The sequence below is a fragment of the Bacillus rossius genome, chromosome 16, assembly GCF_032445375.1.
Source record: "Bacillus rossius redtenbacheri isolate Brsri chromosome 16, Brsri_v3, whole genome shotgun sequence".
Classification (NCBI taxonomy): Eukaryota; Metazoa; Arthropoda; class Insecta; order Phasmatodea; family Bacillidae; genus Bacillus; species Bacillus rossius.
The window spans coordinates 1,936,433-1,952,746 of record NC_086343.1 but is presented as its reverse complement, the minus strand read 5'-3'; the positions used below and the strand labels follow the sequence as shown (position 1 = coordinate 1,952,746).

Here is a 16,314-nt window from a genome sequence, read left to right as displayed (position 1 = left end):
ATGATAAGTGCGACGCTCGCTGGAGCTTCTAGTGTGGTATCGCCTCTAAGAGCTAGGCTGTAAACTTGCGTACGGTCTTCTCGTTGTACATGGGGCAACTGTGATATTTCAACTATAACCATGACATCATATGGCGGAGAAATGAAGATAAGGGTGTAATGCAAGTCCCTTAAGTGATTTCAATTATCTGTATCGGGCGTTTCATGTCTAAAAATTTCCGAAAAAAGCGTTTCAGCCACTTTCACTTTCTTAAAAATACAGTTAAATAACAAAATTAGGAAACAGAACTGTTCATCCAACCTCAGCGTATTCTTAAATTATTTTCCTTAACAGACGCCACTCGGATGCGTTGAGCAGTTTTCAAATCACGCAGTATTGTCTGAAGCTCTGCGCACTGGGTATGTGCCCGGGTAGGCGGGGGCCTTGGGCTTATCAATACCAGAGATGGACTCTCCCAGTAGCTCATAGTAATTTAGTGTAGTGTTTGAGTAACTTTATTTAATCATGATATATTGTTATTTTATTTGCAAGAATAATAACTCAGTTGCAAACAGGCAATCCCGTGAAGAAATGACGTGTCTAGTGGGCTCATCTGCAATTGCCAACTTGATCACGTGAAGCAAACAACATACATAGTCGACTACAAACACCCTTAAAGTAACCAGAGACCCCAACCTTTAGCCTGGCAATCTCCAACTTGACCAAGGAAGAAATAAGTAAGTAAAACTGGTTACGAGCTGGAGTCGACAGTTACCTTTCAGTCTTTTGCCATCTTATTAATTATAATTTCATTTTTATTCGTTTATTTTCGAACATCCGAAATGCCGGCCGGAATCACGCATAAAGTAAGACGGGGCATTTTAAAGGAAATTTACCCTCCAGTTTCTTTGAGCATTTGAAATAATAACATATTAAAAATCCCTAAAAAAGAGAATTTTCCCTTGGAAATGGGAAACAAATATGTGTAACTTGGAGGAGTTTTGGGTTATTTCCTCGGTAAAACAGCAACCTTTGTAAGCTCCAGATGGCTGTGACGTCTCGTTGCAAAGAGCCTAATAAACGAGACACTGCGCTAGCACGCATGGAGATGACTGTACCGTCACGCGTGACACGTGTCCAGTGTCCACTCGGACACCCTCAGAGGCGGACTTGAGGAAATTACGGGCGTAAGGCCGCCCATTGTGACAGTCTGCTGCTTGAAGAGGGGGCGGGGGAGGGACAGCTAAGTGATATTTAACGACCGCAACAGCATGGCACCTCCGCCCACCTGTGCCTTGCGAGTGTGGCAGGTGTGCCGGCTACAGCCCGACACACCCAGCCTTGCCGGCTACAGCTCGACTCACCCAGCCTTGCCGGCTACAGCTCGACTCACCCAGCCTTGCCGGCTACAGCTCGACTCACCCAGCCTTGCCGGCTACAGCTCGACACACCCAGCCTTGCCGGCCACAGCTCGACTCACCCAGCCTTGCCAGAGGACTCCCTACGTACCACAGGGGAGAAACTCTATATTGTCGAGACCGAGACCCAGTTACAAACGTGATAACTTCTTATAAATCGATGAACGCCGGCTGCACGCACGAAAAAGTGTCCCGTTAAGCACATTGTTCCGTTACGCTGTGTCCCGTTACGCTCATTGTACGCTTGCGCCGCACCGACAGAAGTGAAAACTTGAAACTTTGTTTATAAATGTGTAATATGAAATAATTTCTACGTCAAATGTACATAAGAAAATGAATCCGATTACTAGTATAATTTCAAGTATTTATTCTTTTATTATATAAAAAAAAAGTAGCATCTGTCGGCGAGTGCAGTAATAATAAGTTATGTTAGATATTTGATTACAATTTATTTATATGAAAACTTGTCCATAATTATATTTAAACTTTATAGCTAAACGCCAGTTTTTAAAATTAATTACAAGTCATCTACGCGTGAACTGTTTCGTCGATTGTTTATAAAGTTAAGAGAAAAGTTAATGTGGTTTTCATTGCTTATTACAACAACAATTTCGGCAATAAATGTTAATTATTCTTGCATTTTAAAAATCTGATTACTAGTATAATTTCAAGTATTTATTCTTTTTATTATTAAAATAAAAATGATTCAATTTTACTCATAAAAGTATGCAATCATTTAATCAATGGTTTGTTATGACGTTGTCACGTAAAATTATCGTCCGTAACAGACGATTTTTTTAAGAAGTTTCGGTCCCACCCACTAGATAGTAGCTTTCATAACATAGGCCTATTGCTAACATAGCTACAATGATTGTGAGAATAATGCGTGAGCTGTTATCAGGCAAACAAACCAGTGAAAATGAATTCACTCTTGGTAGCCACATAATTTGTGGTGTGGCATACCAGAAAGGTTTGTAACTTTTTCTTATTTATATACAACCCGACCTTTTTTTTATATTACGAAACAGCATTAAGTTTTTTTTTCGCACAGTCGAATTTATTTTTACCAAGCAATTCGTTGTCAAGTACATAAATTAGCATTACTAACCTAAAAATTTGGCATTGTAACTTCTATCCCGAGTTTATTTTTGCTGGTAGTTACGGGCCCATCCATGACGTGCAGAACATTGTTTTGTAAGAGTCGCACCGCTGTCTCCCTCCCTGCTCTGCGCATGCGCATTCAAGCTGTGCGAATCACCCCCCTCCCCCTTTACCCCTTACAACAGCGCTGGGATCAAGGGGAGGATTTGCGCTACTTCTTAGCGCCGTTATTCAATGTTAGCGCCGAGGGAACAACAAATGACGCGCGCAATGTAAACAAGCCACCGTGTGTGTCGCCAGCAAACAGCTGGTCTCGCGGTAACGTTATCGCACTTCCAAACAAAACATTTTTATTTATTTTCGTATCACAATTATCATTTAAGGGTTATTTAATACGATATAAGAATTAGGTATTATTTTGTTTGTTAAAATTTTTATTTCGCCATAATCAGCCGTTTATAATAGTAGAAAAAATACGTTTACTGCCGAACAAGAACGTGGAAGAATAAATCAAATCATGTACTACATAGGTATTTTTAAACTTCATGTTTTTTTTGACGTTATAACGCCTTATAAATCAATGAACGCCGGCTGCACGCACGAACAATTGTCACGTTCCGCCTGAGCCGAGCGTGCAAGAACCGGTCAACCACCGTGCGAGAAAATCTTCTGTAAGGCGGGCTTTTTAACTAATTGTTCGTGATTATATTTAAACAAATTATTTAAATTTAAATTTGCAAAAACTGTAAATAATATTTGAAAAAAAAGTATGCAATTTTTCATCAATATTTTTTTATGACACTATCACGTAAAATTATCGTCCGTAAACCGACTTTATAGACAACTTTCCCTTTTTGTTTTTGTGCATAAAACGGTTAAATTCGTATGAAATTACCCGTGGGTGTATGTGTTGTAAATTACCCATACATACGTGGTATAAGTTAATAACTTGTATAAAGTGTTTCGGAACATTGCCGAAGCAATAATTTGAATGCGCGGACGTGGCGATTTGCAACGATTTGTATTGTAACAAACGAATTAAAAAAAAAAATGTTCTGCCCTGTTGCCCCCCCCCCTCCTGCGCGTGTCAACGGCTGACGGCGGTCAACAGCTCCACAAACATGCTCGCTGGCCTCTGCGCCGGCCAATCAGCGGGCGGGATGTAATCCAATAAGAGCGAGCCGCGCCGGGCGACGCTCGCTTGTTCGCGCCGAGTGCCGCCGGCCGCCAGCAGGCAGCGCCCCCGTCGCCCCTGGACAAGGGGTTGTCTGTCAAGTCGGTTTACGGTCGAGAATTTTACGTGATAACGTCATAACAAAACAATGGATGAAAAAATTGCGTACTTTTTAATTTTCAAATATTATTTTCAGTTTTTGCAAATTTAATTTAAATATTTTGCTTAAATATAATCACGAACAATTAGTTATAGAAATACACTGAAATCAAATCATTTTCATAAATTAATTGTTAATTTTAAATGACGAAATTGGACAAATAAAACAGATTTGTTTTTTAAATTGTTGCTTTTAAAAAGCCCGCCTTAATCTGTTTGATATTATAGAAGAATTTCTCGCACGGTGGTTGGCCGTTCGGATCAGGCGGAACGTGACAATGAGTCATGCTTTTTCGTGCGTGCAGCCGGCGATCATCGATTTATAAGACGTTATCACGTCAAAAATTACATTCAAACCCCTACTTGGAACTGTGAATGTTGGTGCTACGCAAAGTCCAACTGCCAGAAACACCTGCTCACCTAGTTTATACGTCTTGCAGACAGGTGGCCAATGAACATGGGACTGTACATTCCATCCGCGAATTTTTGCAATCCCCACCGATGTTGGTGAGACAGATAAACACTATATATTTACACATTAATCGGGTTATCAGATTTTTTTTTTTTCGGTGTGAGGTCGAGTTTGGCATACACATTCGTACATCATTATACTTATAAAAAAATTTTCCCCACTAGTCGCAAACTTTATTTTTGGTACTGACACATAGAGAAAACATTTCCTTATCACACACACACACACACGACATGGCGAGCCACCTCCCGCGAACGAGAGACGACGGGCGTGTCTCTGCACTGGGTCACAGTTGACCTCATCTTCGGTTGTTGGTGAAGTGTTGAAATGTACAGCGGCTGGGAAACTGCAGATTCAATGGGCTACAATTGTAACCCTGTGAAAGCACGAGCTGGTACTCTGGTACAGGCTTCTGGCGGGGAATGATGATCCAGCCACGGGACGGGGTCCCCGCGCAGCGATGCTGAGGGGGCGTATCCCCGGCGAGGAGGGGTTAGAGAGGTGTAACGTCGTTACAGACTGCTGCGAAGGTAACTAACTTGCGCGCCTCCTCGGAGACCGCCGAGGCCACAGAGGCGCAGTCACTGCCACAGAGGCGCAGTCACTGCCACAGAGGCGCAGTCACTGCCACAGAGGCGCAGTCACTGCCACAGAGGCGCAGTCACTGGCCGAGCCGGTCTGCCTGCTGAAGGTCCTGGATAGCGGGGCGGCCTCTGGGCTAACATCACGCCGCGCCGCTACAACTTACAGCAAATTTACGGACTTTCAAACCAAGAATTAACCTCAAATAAACCAAGAGTTCTTCGTAATTTCAAATACCTAACTGAATTTGTTTTTTTTTTTTTTTTTTAGAAACTACACCGTATTACGGTATTACTAACACGTGGACATAAGATACGTATTCTTAACTAGTTTTCTAATTTTTTTTGTGTACCAAGAATATTCTTTTGGACTCATGTTCAAAGATTGATTTTTTTTTCCCTAACCTAACTAAAACTAAGTGTATTTTGGAGGGGTCCGGATTAGGGAGGGACCTAGGTGCGTCTCAGGCCGAAGCCTATACGCCTAGTCATGCTGGGATTAGCCATGCAAGGAGAGGGTCGCATGCATCGTGTGCTAGGAGGGGATTGGCCAGCCATGGCAGCGATTGGCGCCATGACTAACTCCCCTCACTCTTAAATCTAGACTATAACTAGAGATAGGTTGGGCCCAGGTAAAACCTGCATAGACACAGGGAAAACCCTGGGCACATTCATGCGGGATGCAAATTGGCATGCATTACATGTAGGAATTTACAGGAGACAGAGGATGGTCTGGATGAAGTGTTGGACAGAGTAGAAAAGAGTCTACCATGCGGGGGTTGGGCACTTGGACTCGTGGTCCGCTTTTCCAGTTGTTCAGTACTGGATTTAGTGACCAGGGACGCAAGCGCCCCTGGTGGTGAGTGGTTGCACTGACCACTCACTCCGCCGCCAGTCAGCACCTAAAAAACTAAAACAGAAAAAGATAAATGACTTACAAACTAGGCATTTCGTTACGAAATATGCAAACACAACTCAGGGATGGACGTGCAGTGCTTCATGTTCAAAGACAGTGATCTCAGCGTCCGTAAACTAACGAAGATAGCCGTAATCTTACGAAGATCCATGGATAATCTGTAAACAGTGTTCTCCGTAAATTTTTTTTTTAACAATGTTGAAGCCTGTCAAACGGTCATCGAATTATAAACGTTTATATTCACACGACTCAGTATAGTTTATTTACACATGATAATTTCGAGCTGAAAACAACTTTATGAAAATGGAACAACTCTGTAACATTCTTTGAATGATTGCAAAAATCATTAAAAGACCGTATTAATGCCCGGTCATCAGCCAATTCGAAACGGGGGCGCGGAAGACTACCATACTGGAAGGCTACCATAATATCAGTATTCCGCCTGGCCTCTTCGAAAAAGGCGGAAAAGTACTATAACGGAAATAGGCCATACGTTCAAAGGATGAAACGGAATTCTGCCAGATTTTCGTACACACTCTATGGAATGGTAGCGCTGTCAACCCTCTAGCTGTTTCTCAGGTTAACTTTAAAGCGCACAGATAGCGCTTCTGACGGTGCAATTACAAATAACGTCCAGATCGCGGACGAGAAGAAAGAAATATTACCAAAAATTGTTTATAGGGAACAGCACTGTATTCTTATTACGACGATTAAAAAAAAAAATACCTATGGTAGTTTTCCATGCACGAAGGAGAATTCTGCCAAAATGAATGTTGAATGAGGAAAACGGCCTTACTCGTAAAATCGTAATGTAAATAGCTTCATAGAATTTACATGTTTGCGCAATGGAATACTTGAAGTAATTGTAGATCATTATTTGATGAGTGCAAATCCAACGTAAATATTCAAGGAGATAAACTACTACTTTGCGGAACATCTAAACCATGAAAATGCATTTGCAAATTTGACTGCAAAGCGTCTGTTAGTAAGATAATTAAAACAAATATATACTACGTATTGTTTGACGAGGCCTAAATTTGATAATTTTGTAATAATAAGATTGGGTTGGAAAGTATAAGAGGCTGTTCTCATGTTGAAATAAATAGAATATTTTATTTATATCCTTCAGTTTCTGAAGACTAAGAATTTAGATGACACTAGTTGTGTAGATTTGCTTAAGTATTGAGAAATATTCACATTATTTGAATACAACTATATTTTATTGGAACTTAAGGTACTCCTGAGTACAGAAGTCTTGGTAATAGCTGACATCAGGGTTATATACTGTGTGTGTGTGTTAGTGCCTATAATTTTGTTTCGTCAAAAAAGTCTAAAATACGTTTATAGTTTGTGACTAAAATTTAACTGTTAATAATACTTCAAGAAAATATATATTCCGATGAATGGTTAAACACACAACATCGGTATACAACAAATCACTGACTGATATACTGAATGATAATGCTACAGTAACTAAAAACTAACTACAAAAAATAATTTTTGCAAAACTCCGTTCCCCCGGAGAAACCCCCGGAATGGCCACCGCATGGGGAGCCCAAGAAAAGAAACGGGCTCCCCATTTGGAAGCCACCTGGCAGGTTTTTTTCTGTTCCACCCACCGTTTCTTTTGGTAGCCTGACTTGTTACAAGGGATTGTATTCCTACCAGAGAAAATGCCACCATTTCATCTGGGCAATCCGCCTTGGAGGAGCCGGGGCGCGAACCCGGGTCCTACAAGTCACAAGGCAGGCGCTCTACCCCAGAACCAGAGCGGTAGAGCGGCTACTTGCAGTCTTCTTAACACTAACATGATGTTATTCCAAGAGTGTACTGTAGTTTCTTGTAGTAACATCTAACCTCGGTTACGAACAAATTTATGTATTCTTATGTTCTTTGTTCAACATGAATTGTGTAATTTCATAACAGTGAAATATAATTTGTTTAACTAGTCTGGCAATTTTTAGTCGAATTCCTGCATACAAACTTACAGTCCCGCTGTACAATAATTATATAGAAATATAGACTAGTAAAAACATATGTAAGAGCTTGCACTGTCGATGGTAAGTTATTTTGAAATTAATGTTAGATATTAAAAGAGTGCGTTTAGTTGAAATATGTGTGTGCTTACAGCCATGAAGTTATTGTGCACCATTTTATTTGGTTTTAAAGCCACAGAAAAGTTAACCTTGTTATTTCACTTTTGGTTTCTTTTTATAATTTTTTTTACCGTTCTTAATATGCGCAGCTAATACCTACTGAAAAGCTATTCAAACAACTGTTTGCAAAAAGGCATTTTCAAAATCTTAAATTAAGTACTATATCAATGATAATTTTGGAGATGTCAAATTAAAAGATACATTTCATACTGACATCGCCGGAATTTTAGGTAATGATAGTACTGACACTAGTTGTGTGAGATTTGCTTGCTTATTAAGAAATATTCACATTATTTGAATACAACTATATTTTATTGGAACTTAAGGTACTCCTGATTACAGAATTCTTGGTAATAGCTTACATCAGGGTTAAGCAGGAGCATAAATATTTATTTCATACACTACTTCAAGAGAAAAGCAGCTGTACTAATTCCATGGAGTGTATAAGAAAATATGGCAGAATTCCACCTCGTCCTTCAAAATTATGGCAGTTTTCAGTTATGGTACTTTTCCGCCTTTTTCGAAGAGGCCAGGTGGAATACATTCATTATGGGAGTTTTCCAGTATGGTAGTCTTCCGTCGCCCCGTGCAGACTAGCAATGGCGTATGTCCAAAATAATGATTTGAATCGGACACTGAAACAGCCTGAGCGAAAGCTACATCACTATCTTCTAAATAATGAAAATTACGTATTTCAACTAGGCTAAATAATTGCAATATGCGTTGATCAACTAATACGTGAAAAGAAGCAGTTTTGGTATCGTCGAACATATTTTTTTTTCTTTTTAAATGTTGTAGCTATGAGCATGAAGAATTTTTCGCAGGAAAATATCGAGACTAGTAATGTGTTAAAACACGGTAGTAGTTCCTCTTAGGTGAATGTCTACTGTAGGCAAGCCATTGCCTTGTTTGGCCGGACCATTCCGGGCGAACTGGATGGCTGTGATTGGTGTGCCTGAAATAAACCCAGCCAACCGCGAAACACAGCCAAGGCTGCAAAGCTTTAACACTCAGCTGATCTGGAAATATTTTTGGAGAGAAATGCATGGTCCTAGTAATTAGACACGCCTCGAAATACTAGGGGCCAGTAACTAGAAGCCAGTAACTAGAAGACAGTAACTAGAGGCCAGTAACTAGAGGCCAGTAGCTAGAAGCCAGTAACTGGAAGCCAGTAACTGAAGGCCAATAACTAGAGGCCAATAACTAGAAGCCAGTAGCTAGAGGGCAGTAACTAGAGGCCAATAGATAGAGGCCAATAACTAGAGGCAAATAACTAGAGGCTTGGAAATATCGTTCGTGGATTCATTTGGTGATTTGTGAAAATTTACAGTCCTGTGTACCTGTACTCTACCAACATTTGCTTCCCCATTGGTCGATTTCTTATGTAGAACCTCCCCTTCTTCTAAGTTGGTCTGTGAGGATTCGGTCTCTGTACTGCTAGCTGGTAGCTGAATGGCGCGCAGTGGAAGAACAGTTGCGATCCAGTGCAGTCTAACTAGTGACCAAAAATAATCAGTACAATATCCGAGTGTTTACCAATAAACTAGGGGCATGCAGATTTCGCGAAAAGATTTCGAGACGAGATGAAAGTTAAAACACTATAGCACCGTCTGTGTTTCGTGATTGGGCGAGTTTCTCCCAGATACAAATCGATTGTAACAACACCAATCACAGTGATTCAGTGCGGAAGTAAATGCGTCCTGGGTGGCTCGGTCAAACAAGGCAACGACTTCTCTCGCAGACGGCCGCCAATCACAAGGAAGAAACCACGTGTGCGGGTATTCCTTGTTGCAGTTTAATAAGTGTTCAGGTCTTTTCGCGAAAAATGCCTGCCCCTACAAATAATTCATGAAAATAACCAAACTGGATGGACCAGAGTGAGAGGTGATATCTGGAGACCACCCGGACTTGACGGTGTATGCAATGGCGGGTATAAAGGGCTAGGGCATAAAGACAATTTGGTTCGGCCCTCGGCTGTCGGGACTGTCTCGCTTCTCTCGCCAAGGGCTTCTCAGCTTCTCCGCGCGAGGCATGTCGTCCCGGAAGAGCGGAACCGGAAGTGGCGGGAGCAGTTTATATTCGTATGAGGCTTGGCCCGGGGGCTGGCATCTGTATGCATGGGCGCGAGGGATGCCTGTCCGCTCTGCTCTGGGAGACACTCGGAGCAGAGCCGCGGTCCTCCGGCTGAACGACCACTCAGAGGGCCGCAGAGCAGTTCCAGACGTAGACTCGCGTGATTGCCGAGCTCATGAAGTAACAACATTACCGACTTGATGTAAGCTCTTGGACATACGCCATTGCTAAGCACATGTATGTCTGTAGAAGAAAACGAAAAAAATACAAACCAAAAGACAAATAGGTACACTTTTTTTTTTTGTAGTTTTCTTCTACGGACATATATGTGCTTAGAAATTGGCGTATGTCCAAAAGCTTACATAAAGTCATGCACTCCCATTGCACAAATCTTTCAAAGATAATAACAATATTACCAATTCAGAACTGTCGAGGGATGGCCAAACTTTTAGTAGTTATGGCCTAAAGCTTAAATTAATTAATATACTAAGGCAGTTTGGACTCGGTAGAATATTTTTTTAGGAACAACTACCCAAAAGTAGTTCTAGTTACTTCTTCTTAAGTAAGTAAGTCTTATAATTAGAGACCCGAAAAATTTGCGGGTTCACTGACCTCAAATATAGACTCGAATAGCCTCTACACACTCGGGCAAATGCCAACTGTTCAATGGCTGCTGACTTGTGAGTCGTCTCGACTGGGTGGCCTGTGATTCGACACTTCTACGAGTGAGGGTCTCTAATTGGCCCTCAGTCCTCCAGATTAACAGTGAACCAATGACAGAAGCAGCACTAAGGTATAATTATTGAATTTTAGCATAACACGACATGAACCCGCGAATTTTCCGGGTCTCTACTTATAATATAAGGTATCGACTTACTTAGTTATTCACGCTTGATACAGAAATATCTCCCATTTTTCTCAATTCCTTATGCCATTTTGGTTTGTTACATGTGACATAACTACGAGTGATCGAGCAGTATAAGTGAAATCACAATTACGCATAAGAAAAATAAATTTCTTGTTTCTTATCTTAAAGTTTTAAATCTATTTAGCAGTCACGTAGTTATTTATTGCTAGTATTGAAACATTTTTCCTAACCTAACTAAAACTAAGTGTATTTACTTGAGAAGGGTCTAAGTTAAGGAAGACTTAGTGCATCTCAGGCCAAAGCCTGGGTTTCAGTCATGCAGAAAGCGGACGCTGGCAGGTCTTGCCTGGTCATGAGTTGGATACCATTGCACTTGTGTCCTCGACAGCAAGTGTACTTATAGCGCATGCCACTTGCGGCGAGGTGTACTGATGGCGCGCGCCTCCCTGCTCCCGCACGCTGGAGGTGTACTGACGGCGCGCGCCCCCCTGCTCCCGCACGCTGGAGGTGTACTGACGGCGCGCGCCTCCCTGCTCCCGCACGCTGGAGGTGTACTGACGGCGCGCGCCCCCCTGCTCCCGCACGCTGGAGGTGTACTGACGGCGCGCGCCTCCCTGCTCCCGCACGCTGGAGGTGTACTGACGGCGCGCGCCTCCCTGCTCCCGCACGCTGGACGTGTACTTACGGCGCGCGCCCCCCTGCTCCCGCACGCTGGAGGTGTACTGACGGCGCGCGCCTCCCTGCTCCCGCACGCTGGAGGTGTACTGACGGCGCGCGCCTCCCTGCTCCCGCACGCTGGAGGTGTACTGACGGCGCGCGCCCCCCTGCTCCCGCACGCTGGAGGTGTACTGACGGCGCGCGCCTCCCTGCTCCCGAACGCTGGAGGTGTACTGACGGCGCGCGCCTCCCTGCTCCCGCACGCTGGAGGTGTACTGACGGCGCGCGCCTCCCTGCTCCCGCACGCTGGAGGTGTACTGACGGCGCGCGCCTCCCTGCTCCCGCACGCTGGAGGTGTACTGACGGCGCGCGCCCCCTTGTTCCAGCATGCAGTGCATAGTGAGCGTGCTGGTGATGGCGGCGCTGTGCGCGGTGCTGGGGCTGTCCAAGCCGTGCTGCTGCGAGCCGATGCCCAACGGGCCGGAGAACATGGCTCGGCCGGCGCGGCCCAAGACCTTCGCCACCCCTGAGGAGCTGCGCACCTACCTGGAGGCCGTCAGCAACTACTACGCCATCGCCGGCCGTCCCAGGTGCCGTTCTCTCTCTCTCTCTCGTTCCCTCTCTCTCCCGATCCCTCTCTCTCGTTACCTCCCCCTCTCCGGCTCAACCGGGGGCTGTGTCCTCCTTCAGCATGCTTCCGTTATCTCGAGTTTTGCTCATTATTCACTATAGAACTACCATTAGTTGTTTATAAAAATTTTTATATTTTTTATAAAATGTAATACGATTTTTTTTAATGTTTTCAGAAACCTATAGCTAGAAACAGAAAAAAAATTCACAGATACATTTTGTAATATGCCAAAATTCAAATAGTTATACCTTTGTGCTGATTTCGATATTGGTTCACGGTCAATATGGGGGACTCACTTGGTGAATCAAAGACCCTTAATCAAAGAAGGGTCGAATCACAAGTATCCCATTTGGAAACGCCTCACAAGTCAGCAGCCAAACGAACAGGTGACGTTTTCCCGTAGTCGGCAGAGGATCGTGGAGTATATCATGGAGGTCACTGAACACGCGAATTTTTCCAGTCCCTGCCCGTAGGCCTATAAATACGTCAACCTTTGCACGAACTTAGAGCATATAATCGGGTCGCCTACAGTTTTAAATAAATCGTTTGTGTGTAGCCTTTGATGTGTATTAATTAATTATTTTTTAGTTCATTCATAAATATATAAATTATTGGTTTTCCCACATTCCTACAAACATGATTTTTTAAAAGGGTTTTAGGAAATAAAAACTCTTATTGATTTATGAAAGATACTCACGATTGAATTAATTCTCGACAAAGACTACACAAAAACGATTAATTTAAAACTGTATACAACACGATTACATGCTCTTAGTTAATTCTAGGGTTTGCATAATAATTGGCCTTAAGTTTCTAAAAAAACTATTAAAGAAATAATATTTATTTTATAAAACACTTCATAAACAGTTCTTCTAGTTATGAATTCATCTAAAATAATGAGCAAACCAACGAAATTTTGGAAGCAAAACAATCCAGGATACTACCACCTTAATGTACTCTTGGGGCACTGATAATCTTCTCATGAGTAGTGCTTTACATCTTGTCGACAGAGGTCATTAAGGACAATCACACAGCTCAGGGTTGTCTGGCACGCCATGCGGTGAAACAGAAATGTATATCGGGAGACGGGACTCGAACCCGCGTTCTCTTACACACGAGTCCAGTGTTAACAAAAACTCTCGAGTCAAATACCGGACTAACAACACAGGGGAGAGGTGGAAAATAACCTAGTGGCAAGTGTGACTGCAAAATAGATTACAGATAAATTGTGTATTATATATTATCTAATGTCAAACATGATAATATTTAAGAAATATGAAACACTGGTGGTAAATATCCCCCCCTCATAAATTTTACTATAATTAAAAAAAAAATTAATAGAAAAGAATGTGTTTTTCACTGTCATAATGTTGGTATCATATGATTGAACAGACACGTTGTACATACCATGGAGGTCAAAAAGTAGTAAGAATTAGACTAATTCCTCCATGGTTCATAATGGGAACACCGTCTGCCATCTATCGAACTGACGTGACGTCAACGAAAGTTTCTGCACACTTAAGAAGTTATATTTTTATGGCAGTAGTAATATATCAAGCTGAAACATTTTAAAACACATATTATAATTCTAAGAATGTGTTTATATTTAGTTTTTGCTTAAACTGCTGAAATTAGCATGTTAATACTTACTACAAAACAGCCTTAACCATATTGAACAGATTGAACATTATTATTTATTATTATATGATAATATTATTAAAAAGGTAAAAAAAGATGGTGCTTGGCTGCAGGTTCGGAAAGCGACTGTCGCTGCCGGCGTACCGGCCCGGCGTGCTGAAGCACCTGGGCGCGGGCGCAGTGCTGCCCCTGGCGGCGGCGCCTGACACCAGCCTGCGACTGCAGGCCGCCCCGCGGAGCCCCGACCTGTACGACCTGCTGGCCCAGTACGACGACTAGTGCTGCCCCTGTCCGCTCGCCTAGGGAACACATCTCAGTTCAAACCAGCCACACACTTCGCACAGCACCAAACTCATTGCCTTGCCTGGGTTACATCTGCGACAGCACGCCAACCGCATATACGTAAAATGTTTGAATTTTACCAGCTATAATTTACGTTTTATTTTTAATGTTCAGGGAAAAAAGTTTTACTTGTAGAAATAATTAACTATTAATAATTTCCTCGTACTTAAATACATATTCGAATTAGTTTCACTCTATGTTTGAAACGTACATTTTGAAACAAGTCGGTAATGCTATGCCGTTGACAAAGAGTACAAGCTAGAAATTCGACAACTTTCTGTGCACCGTGCAGGTGCTATCTGTTTGTCTTGTGTCCCTTCAACTTCAGTGCGTGCTGTTGCGAGTGTGGCCCGGCCACTCACACGCCGCCAATGGCTGCACTGGCAGCCGTCACAACAGCGTCGAGTAGCCAATTAGACACAAGGTTTTTTCAGCATTCCCACGCAGCCAATAAACGACTGGGATCTCCCACACCAAGGTCTTCCGCCAAGCCGTTTCGCTTCTGCGAGGTCGTCAATTCTGTGATCAGGACTAGCAGGTCTCGGCCGCGCCGAAGTCATATAACACGTGACATTCCGGTTCACAATGCCAGTCACACACAAAGATTAGGTAAGGATGCAGATGGAGCGTTAGCCATTAGATGTGAAAGCCGTTTTATCCCCAATTTTTAAATCCTGATTTTCACATACCGATATGGCGGACGTTTATTTATATTTGTATCAGCTGTTTTAGCTTGCTTTTATTAACAACTCGTTAAACTTTTCGGAAGAAAATTAGATCAATATATTACCGGTTAATATGTTTATATGTATTAAAAGTCCAAAATGAATCTTCATAATACTAATGTAATGATACATTTTTCTCCAATTTATACTTCAATACTGGTACAGCTGAAACATTTGTAAACAAACGGCTGCCATATTGGTATGTGCAGTACACTGGAATTCCCCCTTCTTTTTGGATTCACCCTCCATGTCTAGAATCAGACCTTATGCTCCATCAGTAGCTATATTTACCTAATCTCTGGTTACACACTGTAATGATAGAAGTTTCCTTCCGCAATACGGTCGACTGAAGATGGCGACTTTAAGTTTCAATCGAAATGTCGGTGCATTCTACGACTTTGAAGTGGATTGAATTCACGACTAGAGAACATTCAATGTATTTTATTTTATTTTTTACAGGTACTTTGAATCAAATATTAAACTACCGACTCTTCAAAACACTTGTTTAAGTTACAAAACTAATTTATATTAAAAAAAACATTTCTCCAAAAACTTGTGAGATGTTGCTTTTTCATTGAACCCCGCACATCGCTGATGAAGCTCATTGTCACCAGTATCATTATCCATAGTTCCTAAGGTCTTCCTGCTCCTCTAGTCAGACGGCTGTACTGTGTGAACAAGGCTACCGTCTACCTTCAAGCATTTCATAAAACAATGTCAATATGTCTGATGATGTATGTCATTGAAAACATGAATAAAACTTATTTTGTGAAAAATGTACGAGTTGTTTGCATTAAAATATACAGAGGTGGACTCTCAGTGATACACCATCCGTTCATCTGTTAATAAGAAAACCTATTCACAACATTCAGCTCATCCGTCACAGTATTTCTATACTTAGAGGCTATAAATGCTGCCAACAAACTAGAGGACTTGAATTTTTGCAAGACTTTCTCTTTCAAAGGTTTGTCTTATTAAACTATTTTATTTTTGCTGTAATATTAAGTTAAATATATTTTAGAGTTACCGTAAATTATTATTTACACTTGTGCATCTCTGTCTATTTTATTTTCAAATTTCAACTTAAAAAGTGTTCAAACAATTTAAAAAAAACTAAAGAAATAAATGAACTAACACACACACACACACACACACACACATATATATATATATATAAAGTAAACCTTTCAGACAATTTTTTGAGGTTATAATTATTAAGTGCATTGTGCCCTTTTGAGCGATTAAGAATTTCAACCGTCCATTTATCGAAAGTTAAAGCTTGGTCAGGATTTGTCGGATGGACAGATGGATGAAACTTTCCGGGTCATCTGATTGGTCGCACGTCACTTGATTGATGGACGGATGTGTTGGATCATTGTTGAGTCTAGCTTATAGTCAGTATGTGCCATTCATTTAAAGTTTCC

At 41.9% G+C, this 16,314-nt stretch overlaps 1 protein-coding gene across 1 annotated transcript in view; it reads left to right on the top strand.

Annotated features, from left to right (window-relative positions):
• LOC134540191 (pro-neuropeptide Y-like) overlaps positions 1-15,668 on the top strand; it is a 39,227-nt gene extending 23,559 nt beyond the window's left edge. Inside the window, exons 2-3 of the mRNA XM_063382761.1 lie at positions 11,941-12,144; positions 13,937-15,668. Coding sequence (XP_063238831.1) covers positions 11,942-12,144; positions 13,937-14,102 — 369 coding nt within the window. The 5' untranslated portion in view covers position 11,941 and the 3' untranslated portion in view covers positions 14,103-15,668. The remainder of the gene's footprint in view (positions 1-11,940; positions 12,145-13,936) is intronic.
• Positions 15,669-16,314: the final 646 nt, after the last annotated feature.